Source organism: Narcine bancroftii, chromosome 10 (assembly GCF_036971445.1).
Source record: "Narcine bancroftii isolate sNarBan1 chromosome 10, sNarBan1.hap1, whole genome shotgun sequence".
Classification (NCBI taxonomy): domain Eukaryota; kingdom Metazoa; phylum Chordata; class Chondrichthyes; order Torpediniformes; family Narcinidae; genus Narcine; species Narcine bancroftii.
The window spans coordinates 42,471,297-42,484,311 of NC_091478.1; the positions used below are offsets into that span (position 1 = coordinate 42,471,297).

The window sequence follows — 13,015 nt, forward strand, 5'->3', positions numbered from 1 at the left end:
TTTTTAACCAAAAGATTAGTAAAACAGATTCACAGTCTAACTGCAATTGTGGAACCTTACCAGAGCCAGGGATAATCTGTGTTGGCATCAGGCTCTTTGGATCATGAACTTGACCTTTGACACACTTCAGCCAAACATAAATGTCTTTAACAGCTACAAACATAGAAAAAGAAAAATATACACATTTAGTTCTGTTAAAACGATCTTTGATTGAAGAGAAAAATCTAATGTGACAATCATGCAGGTTCCATTATCTTGACAAATAGGAACGTTTATTTCTTAAACCAAAAATGAATAATATCAAGAATCCCCCCAATATTCCAAATGTTGTAGCTCAAGGAATTCTCTTTCTTTTATTTCCACAAGTGAATTAATTACTTTTGAGCAATACCCATCTGATGTTCTGTAATTCAGATGTGCTTCACATAGCTGTGAGAGGATGGGAGTGAAGTTAGGAGGGAATTCCTCCTTTATAACGAAAAATAGCACAAGGCAAACCTTACCAGCCTAGCAACTGGTACATCGTGGCAGAGAAATCTCGAAGTCTGAAGCTGTCTGTTCAATGAACTCAATAACTGCTGTACATAGATAAACTAGCAGAATCATGTGTACATTGCTTGAATCTTTTCCAGAAACTACATACATGGAGCTCTTTAACAATGGCTGGAAAATGTATATGGTTAAAGTGTGAATGGGAGAATCAAAATTACTGAAACCTTGTGCATCCATTTACCAATTGATCTCCAGAGCACCTCGTAAACCAGATTTAACACCATACCGGAATTTACACCTAAAGAGAAACAAGACAAATCTGCCAAGGAATATCAAACTGTTTTATTTCAGAACCAGTTCAAATCTCAAAGTGAACTTCTTTTTCCAATCAACTGTATAAACTATAATTTTAAGTGTTAAAAGGAAAACAAAATGTTCAATAAAATCATGTTCAGTACAAAAGATAGCAATGTCCTTTTAACATGAACTTTATTAATGTTTAAGAACAAGCGAACAGGCTTATATTAATATATCTTTTCATTGCTTTTACATATTGCAAATGCTTCACACAATCTATAGTGAAAGTACATTCACTGTGGACATGGATAAGATGGCAGGGGAGAAAAACTAAGAATTGATGGGTACAGGGAGGTAACTCTAAAAGCAGAACTGGATGAAAGGAGACAAAAGGATGGGGGCAGAGCTGGAGAAAATGAGACATTGGGATAGGGAAGGGTGGGAAAAACAGAGGTGGGGTAAAGTCTAATGGAAACTGGAGGTCAATGTTAATGTCAACTGGTTAGAAGCTGCCAGATGGAATACAAGGTGTTGTTCCTCCAATTCACAGGTGCTCTCAGTTTGGCAGTGCATGAGACCATGCACAGACATGTCAGCATGGGAATGGGGCGGAGAAATTAAAATGGTTTGCCACTGGGAGATCCCAGCTATTGCAGCAGACAGAGCAAAGGTGTTTAAGATAGAGAACTCCCATTCATTGTTTTCTGCAGCAATTAATTTCCCAATCTTCAGGGGTCATCTACTGCACTTGGCACTCCAGTTGTGGCCTCCTCTACATTGGAGATACTGGACGCAGACTGGGAGATTGCTATGTTAAGCACCTTGGCATCCTTCAACCAGATGGCATTAACGTCGACCTCCAGTTTCCAGTAGCCCCCCACCCCCATCTCCCCTTTTCTCTATCCCTCCATCTCCTTTCTTCCAGCTCTTCTCAGCTTTTCTCTCCTGCTCTTGGCGATTGGCCTGTGCTCATCCCTTGCTTTCCACCTCCTCCCATTTTTTTTTAAAATTCAGACACCTGTCTTGTTTTGATCATATCTTTGTCTCTTATGGACACTGCTGACATGGTCTTTGCCCTCAGACAGCTCCAAGAAAAGTGCAGAGAACAAAACAAAGGACTCTACATCACCTTTGTTGACCTCACCAGAGCCTTTGACACCGTGAGCAGGAATGGGCTTTGGCAAATACTAGAGCGCCTCGGATGCCCCCCCCCAAGTTCCTCAACATGGTTATCCAACTGCACGAAAACCAACAAGGTCTGGTCAGATACAGCAATGAGCTCTCTGAACCCTTCTTCATTGACAACGGCGTGAAGCAAGGCTGCGTCCTCGCACCAACCCCCTTTACTATCTTCTTCAGCATGATGCTGAAACAAGCCATGAAAGACCTCAACAATGAAAACGCTGTTTACATCCGGTACCGCACGGATGGCAGTCTCTTCAATCTGAGGCGCCTGCAAGCTCACACCAAGACACAAGAGAAACTTGTCCGTGAACTACTCTTTGCAGACGATGCCGCTTTAGTTGCCCATCCAGAGCCAGCTCTCCAGCGCATGACGTCCTGTTTTGCGGAAACTGCCAAAATGTTTGGCCTGGAAGTCAGCCTGAAGAAAACTGAGGTCCTCCATCAGCCAGCCCCCCTACATCTCCATCGGGCACACTGAACTCAAAATGGTCAACCAGTTTACCTACCTCGGCTGCACCATTTCATCGGATGCAAGAATCGACAATGAGATAGACAACAGACTCGCCAAGGCAAATAGCGCCTTTGGAAGACTACACAAAAGATTCTGGAAAAACAACCAACTGAAAAAACACACAAAGATCAGTGTGTATAGAGCCGTTGTCATATCCACGCTCCTGTTTGGCTCTGAATCTTGGGTCCTCTACCGGCATCACCTATGGCTCCTAGAATGCTTCCATCAGCGCTGTCTCCACTCCATCCTCAACATTCATTGGAATGACTTCATCACCAACATCGAAGTACTCGAGCTGGCAGAGTCCACAAGCATCGAATCCATGCTGCTGAAGACCCAACTGCGCTGGGTGGGTCACGTCTCCAGAATGGAAGACCATCGCCTTCCCAAGATCATGTTATATGGCGAGCACTCCACTGGCCACTGAGACAGAGGTGCACCAAAGAAGAGGTACAAGGACTACTTAAAGAAATCTCTTGGTGCCTGGCACATTGACCACCGCCAGTGGGCTGATATTGCCTCAAACCGTGCATCTTGGCGCCTCACAGTTTGGCGGGCAGCAACCTCCTTTGAAGAAGACCGCAGAGCCCACCTCACTGACAAAAGACAAAGGAGGAAAAACCCAACACCCAACCCCAACCCACCAATTTTCCCTTGCAACCGTTGCAACCATGCCTGCCTGTCCCACATCGGACTTGTCAGTCACCAACGAGCCTGCAGCAGACGTGGACTTTTACCCCCTCCATAAATCTTCGTCCGCGAAGCCAAGCCAAAGAAAAGAATGGACACTGTGGAACCTACTGAGTTTTTCTGGCATTTTGGTGTATTAACTACAATCACAGCTTCTGCAGACTTTCTTGTTTCAAGAAAGTATTCAGATGACAAGGTCTTAAAACAATATGCATCAACAACTTTTTGACATTTTTTGAAAGAATAATGGCAAGAAAATGTGCATTATTTTAATTACTAGTGAGACCCTGTAGCACTGCTAAAGGCAGAGCTGCTGGAATAAATGCTGTCCCCCACCAAGCAAGTAAACCAGTAAATGCCGTTTATTCAAACCACGTGCGTTCCTTTTTAGGTGAGGTGACAGGCTCATGGGAGTGATGTCATAATGCTGCTTAGGCCTGGCCACTCCCCTGGCAATGCACTCCTGAAGCCTGGAACTTCTGCGCAGGGGGAGGGTTTCTGTGCTCTGCCACACTGGCTGTTCACTATGGTGATTTGGCCCATTGTGTCTCTTTGGGTGAGGTTTTGGAGATTGTCTTTGGGTGGGTGCCCCCGGCGCTGCAGCGTGGGAACAGAGAAAGGCTCTGAATAGTCCGAATGGGTTTTCTTGAGGCGATCAACACTGTGCGGCTTGTTTGCCCAGAATGGTGGAAAGTGGATGCTTACGGCGTAAACTGCCGCGGGAGATCCGTTGGTGGCAACCACTTGGGCTACGGATGAGTCGGCAGGATTCATTTTACTGCATGTTGTGGGTTCTAGAGACGTTAGAACCTGTTCGGGGTCACCACTGTAGCACTGCTAAAGGCAGAGCTGCTGGAATAAATGCTGTTCACGCCAAGCAAGTAAACCAGAAACTGCCGTTCATTCAAACCATGTGCGTTGCTTTTTAGGGGAGGTGACAGGCTCACTGGAGTGGTCATAATGCCTCTGTGAAGCCTGGCTGTTCCCCGGCAATGGGCTCCTGCAGCCTGGAACTTCTGCGCGATGGGGGCGAAAGCCCCTGTGCCCTGCCACGCTGGCTGATCGCAATTTGGCTCATCAAGTGCAGGGTTGACCTGGCCCGCTAAACCCTTCAAAAAAAAGTTAGCATGGGCTGAAGTGGCCTGTTACTGTGCTGTATGTCTACATTTAAATTTAAACTTCTATTTACAATTTTAAAAAATTGAAAGGAAACTGAATCGTAGATGATTGACAAACTCTTGGAGAGAGAAAAATAAAGCATGAGTAGCATTCTGCTTTCTGAAAAAGTATTTTTTCATTACTACTGAATGACAAATTCTTAATTAATAATGTGGTGTGGAGGTACTGAACAATATACCCATTGATAAAATCTTGAAGGGTTCCTTAACTTCATTGCAAATTTTGGGAGATCCTGTGGACTGATTAATTAATGACAGTATAATTTCAAGTATTAATGATTACTTAGAGATCACAGTTGCATTATTGTAAATTTGAAAATTGCCAAATATTTTCATTTCAATCCATATAAAGCATGGTAATCCTAGCATCAAAATGACCAAATCACTGAATGAATATTACTTGCATATTGTTTTATTTATGGATCAGATCAATTCATAAACTGACCTTTGGAATCCCTTCTTTCCTTCGCTTCATAACAGTCCAAACAGACCACAAATCCACATTTCTGGCAAACCCAATGGATGTTAAACAATGTGGCTTCACATGCATCACACAGTTCTTGAACTCCTTTTACTGCTCTCTTCCAGGCTAGTTTGGCTGAAATACAAAAGAAATAGTGATACCATGCACTTAATAGAAGAAAGTTTTCACCAGTTTAGAGTGCATTTTGTTTAGACTACAAAGTAATAATGAAGTACTAAATATTCCATGAATCATAGAAGTCCCTGCAATGTCATGTATAGCACAATATAAAATTACAGAGACTCCTAACAGAAAACATGAAAATAGAAAAATATACATTTCAAACATTTACCAACACAATCTATTCATGATTTATTTCAACATTTTTTTTCAATACAAAGATCCACAATTCTTGAACCAAACACCTTTGTCAACACATTTATAATTTATTATTGACATTGTTATAATTTGATAAAAATTCTTCATGTAAAGCTATCCAAATGGAAACTTCAGCACTACACAACTAACAACAATATAAATCACAAACAGAAATTACATTTTTGAAACAGATTAGCAAGAAGTTATGGCTATTATAGATTAACTATTACCATCTGGTTTAAGCCATGTCATAGCAGTCTTCTCAGACGTCTCTATTTGACAAAATTTATCTCCAACATTTTTCAATATGTATTTAGAAGATTCTGTGTCCAAATTCAGATCTTTGGAATATCTGGGTAACCACAAGTTTATTGCTTCATCATCATACTGGTCTGGAGTTGAAAACCCATCTGTTCTTAGTACAGCATTCTTACTGAATACTAGTCTGAGACAGAAAGGAAAAAGTATAACCAAACAAGTTGCAGTTTATTGCTTTCAACAAATTATTTCTTAGAAATTGAAGGTGGATTCTCAGCATATTACTATTTTTTCAATTTAAGCTATTTAACTCCATTTCCTTTCTCTATTATTTTGTACATCCACCATTAAATATCAATCCAATTATATTTAAAAGATTTTATAATTTAAATAAGTTTGTAAAGGGACAACTGCCATGCCTTCATCATCATACCCTGGTGGTGCTATTTCTCAGTCCATGTTGCTTAATTACCATTGAATAATCCATGGAAATAAAATGGGATAACCTGTTAAAGCTTTTCATAATGTTAAGCATTCTAGCCCATTAAAAAAAATCCAACTTTGACCATGTTTTGTACATATACCGTAAATATTTGTGTATAATGCGATACGTGTATAATGCGACCCCCCCTCCCATTTTTGAGGGGAATAAAGGAGGAAAATTTTACCCCCGTGTATAATATGACCCACCCACCTGAGCCGCACTGGTGTCTCTCCGCTCGCTAGCCTGCCCGGCTGCCTGAGTCGTGCTGCCATCTCTCCGCTCGCCCGGCCGGCCAACCGATTCACGCTGCCGACTACCGCTTGCCCACTCGCCCGAGTTGCACTGCCGACTACCACTCACCCGCCCAGCCGCCCGAGTCACGCTGCTGACTACCGCTCGCCCGCCTGCCTGCCCGAGTCACATTACTGACTTCTGCTTGCCTGCCAGCCTGCAGAAATTTTTTTTTAAATTTTACTCGTGTATATTGCGACCCCCCCCCCTATTTTTGAGGGGAAAAAGGGGGGAAATTGTTTTTGTATTATACACGAATATTTACGGTAATCTTTCATGGTGTTTTGATGAGTTGCCTTCTCCATTATCTAGAACAGTTTGAAGGAAAATAACCAAAATCTGTTAGAATGTTTCTAATCCTTCTACTTTATTAACAAATTGCTTCAAACTTTAATATCTTTTTTTATCATCCATTTATATTAGTTAAGGTAAGCAAATCAAAATGTCTTTCGAAGTGTTTTGGTTAACAATTTAATTGGTCATAAGCTAACCAGGCAAGTTTTCAGATGCTGTGATTGTAGTGCAATGCACACAAGTGCTGGAGAAAAAGAGCAGATCACGCAGCATCTTTTGGAATTCAAGGTAACCAATGTTTTAGGATTGAGTACTTCATCAGGGTATGAATAAAAAAGCAGGCAGGCACCTGAATAAAAAGGTGGGGGAAGGAGAGGAGAGGAAGGGGCAGGGGAGGAGTACAGACTAACAGATAAGGTCATAAGTGGATATGGACGGAAGGGAAGAAGACTAAAAAATGCAGAGAAGTGATAAGGTGAGAAGCTTCATTCATCTGTTAATGAGATTCTTAGAAGATAAGTTCCAAAAATTTATCCTCACTGTTGAGGAAATTGATGTTGAACTTGGCATTATCTTTTGAAAACAACCTTCTGATACATTGCATCTCTTGTCCTCTTAAGTTTTGCAGGTCCAGAACATCTCTAAATTACAAAAAAAAAGGTATTTTTGGATATAAACTAAGATGCTTATTTATCTCCCCTAGATTAGAGATTTTACAGTGAGCTGGGTTTGAATCGGCTGCTGTCCGGAAGGAGCTTGTACATTCTTCCTGTGACTGCATGCATTTTATTTGGGTGCTCTGGTTTTCCCCCCATGTTCCAAAGATGTATGGGGTTAGTAGGTTAATTAGGCACATTTGGGTGCAACAGGTTTGTGGCATGTTACAATGCTGCATCTCTAAATTAAAATTCTTAAATTTTTAGACTACACCTAATAAGCAAAAAAAAGTTTTAAATTTTGTTACATTATGATAGTTGCTCAATATCTAGAACTCAAATCTCATATTTACATACCGGCGGAAATAGTAGAATCTGCAGAATACAGCTGAATGATTGAACTCTTCATTTTTTCGATAACGAATCATACGACATTCCCTACACTTCTGAAGATTTGGGGTTATCTCAGAGCATGAGCCATCTTGCAGGAAAGGTTCTCCAGTCTGCTTGAGTTTTTTAACTTTCCGCCAGTCCTTCAAGACAGAGCGTGGCAAACCATCTGCAAAAGTAGAAAGAGGCACTTAGGCAATTAACTGTTTAGTTATTCCAAGAACAGGCAATCGCTAGGTTGGGTGGCTCATCGCTCCTTAGAGGATCCAGCCCCAATAACTATTTATTCCTGAACATAGTTCGCACTCTGATTTAATACAGATGTGCACTGCTTAGCGTCCATGATACGTTCTGTGAAATTGGCCATTATGCGATGTGAATGTCGTGCAAACACCATATCACTGTATATACTTAGCAATATACCAAATTTATGCTAAATTAAACTGTTTAATTATTTTTTTCACTTTTTAAACTTTTATGTAAACACTTTCTTAGCCTAAATATCACACACAATTTAACAAAGAGGATCAGATCATCCACATCACTGTTCTCAATTTCCTCATAGTGCTCCACTGGAAGAGTTTCAGGTCCAATAACCTCCACTGATGAACTGTCACTCTGTAATCCCTGAAGGATCTGGCTTCTTGGGGAGGTGTTGGCTTCTTCATATAACCATATAACCACTTACAGCACAGAACAGGCCAGTTCGGCCCGACTAGTCCATGCCGTAACAAATCCCCACCCTCCTAGTCCCACTGACCAGCACCCGGTCCATACTCCTCTAGTCCGCTCCTCTCCATGTAACTATCCAGTCTTTCCTTAAATGTAACCAATGATCCCGCCTCGACCACATCTGCCGGAAGCTCATTCCACATCCCTACCACCCTCTGTGTAAAGAAATTTCCCCTCATGTTCCCCTTATAATTTTCCCCCTTCAATCTTAAACCATGTCCTCTAGTTTGAATCTCCCCCATTCTTAATTGAAAAAGCCTATCCACATTTACTCTGTCTGTCCCTTTTAAAATCTTAAACACCTCTATCAAGTCCCCCCTCAATCTTCAATCTTCAGGAATATGTCGAGAGTAGTTTGCTTTTTCTTTTCTTCCTAAATTTCTTTATATGCAGTAAGCACTGTGTGAATATTCCTCTCTATCAGTGAAAAGTGTTCAGCATTTGGCTCCATCTCTTCAGCAAGCTGTTAAGGTCTACAAAGAAGTTGGCTAACCCCTTAACAGTGAATCTCATCTTCACTTGTTCTTCTTTTTCTGCAGATTCTTTTTCCCTTGCTTCTTCTTCAGCTATTCGCTGTTGCTCTAGCTCCAGCAACTCTTCATTTGTTAGTTCCTCAGAAACCACCTCTAGGAGTTCTTCAATGTCCTTATCATCTATGATTAGGTTCAGGTTGCTGTTTACCATGTCAACAACAGCTCTATTAATCCTTGCAATCTCATCATTTTTTTCAAATCCCTTAAAGTCAGAGGCATACCGCTTCAGTATTTTTTTTTCCCCCATAAGCCATTCATACACTCTTTGGTCATATCATCCCAGGCCCAAGCAAGCAGTGGAAAATGTTGTACTCCTTCCAGAACTGCATTAGTGTCTTGCCAGTGTCATCAATTGCAGCCACAGCCTGAGCAATGGTCTTCCTCAGGTAGTAGGCCTTGAATGCTGCAATAACCCTTGGTTCATTAGCTGGATTAAAGAGGTGGTATTTGGTGGGAGGAACACCACTTTCATGTTAGAGTGGAGGTCACCAATGGAAGGGGGATGTCCTGGAGCATTGTCTACAATTAGTAAAATCTTGAAAGGTATGCCTTCTTCCAAGCAGCACTTCTCCATTTCACTGGCATAGCAATTGAGAAGAGCATCCTGAAACAGCAAGTGTGTCATCCAGGACTTTTTATTGCTCCTGTAATAATCCAGTGAAGTGTATTTGTTAATGTTCTTGAAAACGGTGGGTGTTTTCACTATGCCAAATAAGAAACGGCTTTAACTTGTAGCCAGCAACATTGCCTCCTAACAATACTGTCACTGTCTTTAAAAGTCTTAAGGTCTGGCATTGACTTGGCCTCCTTATAGATGACGATCCTTTCAGGCATTCGCTTCCAAGAGGTTTTGTCCATATTAAAAATTTGCTGGGGCAAATAACTTCCCTCTACAATTAGTTTTTCTAAGGTTTCAACAAATTCTTCTGCTGCCTTTGCATCAGCCCTCACAGACTCACCATTCGCTTTCACATTATGCAGCAAAGAAGTCTTTTGAAGTGCCTCAAATACCCAGAGCTAGCACTAAACTTGATATTGTAGTCTGGTCCTGCTTTTCTTTAAGGATCCGGAACAAGCTTTGTACTTTAACAGTGAGCGTCAACGTGTTGAGAGGGACTCACTTTTGTGTCTGGTCCTCAATCCACGTCATTAGCAATTCTCCATCTCTGATATAGGTCCCTCTCACATTTTCGTTAACCTTACAGCTTTCAGCGGAGCCAATCCTTTAACAGCTTGAAGAATTTTTTTAAGGAATTTTTTTTGAGGACTGTCGAGTGCAACATGCCTAAATCACGAGCAAAAACGTTGACTGTTTTTCCATCTTCGTGTTATTTAATAACCTTTTGTTTCACTTCCAAATCGATACTTCTCCTTTGCCTCTTGCTGCTGCTATTACTAGCTCTGGTTTTGCTGTAGTCGGGAGCCATGATAAACAGAAACTATAGTATTTACATAGATCAGCCTTTGTATACAAAAGACATGAGATACACGTGTTGCATCCAGTTATGTCTGCTATATCCTGTTCTCCGATCGGGATTTCTGAACTATTATAACCTTATGGGATCACGGACAGATGTACATGCGATCAGACATTGCCCTAATGGATGTTAAGCGGCGCATATCTGTAATTTCAAGTTTAATTGCATCCTTATGGATAACAATGGTTGACAGATTATGTGACATAATGCAATAAAATAGCATGACTGCATGCATTGCACATTAGCAAATGTTTACTCTATTTATGTTTGGTTATGAGTATCTCGTTGTTCAGAAATTCAAACAGTTCAGCATCTAACTCACTGCTTTGACGATACCACAGTCCGAAGAACCAAAATATTATGGAAGTAATGGCGCTCCCTGTTCTCGCACTCCTTTGAAACGTGTACGGTCGCTTCCCACATTCTCCTTAAACACACCAGTTTCCTGCTTTCCAATCTCCCATTAATCCTAAAATTCACTGGAAACTTCAGAGATTCAGCATGAAAATACCTTCAGTCCAATTCCTTCGTGTTGACATAGATGCATATTTAATATAATCCCATTTACCTGCATTTAGCCCATATCCCTACAAACTTTTGCTATCCAGGCAGCTGCATTTTAAACATTGTTATAGTACCTCCTCTGGCAACTCTGTTCCATGAACCCTCTGTACAAAAATACTTGCCCCTCTAAATCCCTTTCCTCTCAACTTAAGCCTTTTCCCTCTAGTTTTCTGTGCCCTAATAATCTTGTAAAGCTATAAAGTCACTCCTTCACTTATTTTGCTCCAGGGAACCACTCTAGCTTATTCAGTCTCCCCTGATACCTCAAGCATTCTAGTCCTGGCAACATCCTGCGAATCCTTTCTGGACCCTCTCTCAATCATGTGGTATGGCGACCAGAACTATACCCAATCCTCCAAGTATGGTCTAACCAACATTTTGTACAACCGTAACATGATGTCCCAACTCTTCCGGTAATAATTCGATGTTTGAATTATTTGGACAGAGAAGCAATACTTCGACTGGCAGTGCAAAATGCGAGACGACAAGCTCTGTTATTGATTCAGAATAGCAGAGTTTTTTTTTGTCCTGACTTGAGTCAAGAGGTCATTTAACGTCGACGTCGATTTAATCCAGTTCAAGAAGTTTTGTGGCGTAAAGATTATAAGTCTACTTTTCGCTACCCGGCAGTGTTGAAGGTGTTTTATGGAGACGATCAATTTCGGTTTTTTGACAATGATCGTGAAGTAATGTTTTTTGCTGATTCATTGCCAGATATAAGAGGACAAAGACGTAGTCCACCATTGTCTCCTAAAGAAAAATCTGGTTCTGGAAACGGAAGAAATGCCAGAAATGGGAAAAACAGGAATGGAAAGAGTCCAACTTCTTCTGAAATGGGATCTCTCAGATTGGAATCTCTTGGATGAATAGAAGAATTTTCTTATTCTACTTTTTTTTGTTATTATGATATTTTGATGTTATTCATTGTTTGGTTGGGGGGGGAGAGATTTGCTCTAAGTTCTTTACTAGTCATCAGCCACTGGTGGGTGACCCACACCCAATTCTTGTTTAGTTTTTTTTGGGGGGGATTTTGTTTTCATTTTAGTTAGCTTTTAATTTGTGATTTTTTTTTCTCCTACTGGAGGGCCTATATATGTTGATTTGAGTTTTCATATAAAGACATTATTGGTATTTAGTAATAATAGTAGATATGTCAAAGTTGAGGTTTGCTACTTTTAATGTTCGAGGTTTAAACAGTCCGATCAAGCGTAAGTGAGTCTTGGCATATATTAAGAAAATGAAAATTGATGTTGCTTTTTTACAAGAAACACATATGAATGTGAAGGAAAGTATGAAATTAAAGAGGGACTGGGTTGGGCATGTATATTCTTCTTCATTTAATTCTAGGGCTAAAGGCGTAGCAATTTTGATACATAAAAATTTATCTTTTGAATTACAATCAATGGAGGAAACGGCAGGATTGTATTCTTAAATTGAATTGTAAGATTTTTAGCGAATTTTGGACTTTACTTAATATTTATGCCCCAAATGTAGATGATGAAATATTTATTTCAGGTGCATTTTTATATTTGGGTCAGGCTAATGATAATATTTTAGTTGGTGGTTATTTTAATTGTGTTTTGGAACCTTTATTAGATAAATCTCCAAAGAAAGTTAAGAAATCTAAGATGGCAGTTCAGGTTCAAGCGTTGATGAAAGATCTTAATTTAGTAGATATCTGGAGACGTCTTAATCCGACAGAGAAAGATTTCTCCTTTTATTCATCTAGACATGAATCGTTTTCAAGGATCGACTTTTTTTAGTATCAGCACATTTACAAGGGAAAATACAACAAGCGGAATATAAAAGTAGGGTGATTTCAGATCATTCTTTGTTATATTTTACATATGTAACTTCTGAGAAAATTCAAGTGGCCTATCGTTGGAGGTTTAATATAATGTTGTTAAAAAATACGGCTTTTTTTTAAAGAAAATTCTAATTCTGTTCAAAGTAAGTTTGTATTATGGGATGCTATGAAAGCTTATTTGAGAGGACAAATAATTAGTTATACTTCTAAAATAAAAAAGAATCGATTAAATCAGAGTCTTGAATTAGAGAAACAGATTGATGAGTTAGAAAAGGAATTCCAGAAAGATGCTACTGAAGATCAGAAAATAGAATTATCTAGGTTGAAATTGGAA

At 40.2% G+C, this 13,015-nt stretch overlaps 1 protein-coding gene across 9 annotated transcripts in view; it reads right to left on the reverse strand.

Moving 5' to 3' along the window:
* jmjd1cb (jumonji domain containing 1Cb) overlaps window positions 1-13,015 on the reverse strand; it is a 251,954-nt gene that overhangs the window by 59,882 nt on the left and 179,057 nt on the right. For all 9 annotated transcript variants that reach the window (XM_069900764.1, XM_069900771.1, XM_069900765.1 and 6 more), the window contains 4 exons: window positions 7,535-7,736; window positions 5,425-5,639; window positions 4,799-4,951; window positions 61-153 (listed from right to left, as the gene is read on the reverse strand). In XM_069900764.1, the coding sequence (XP_069756865.1) occupies window positions 61-153; window positions 4,799-4,951; window positions 5,425-5,639; window positions 7,535-7,736 (663 nt within the window). The remainder of the gene's footprint in view (window positions 1-60; window positions 154-4,798; window positions 4,952-5,424; window positions 5,640-7,534; window positions 7,737-13,015) is intronic.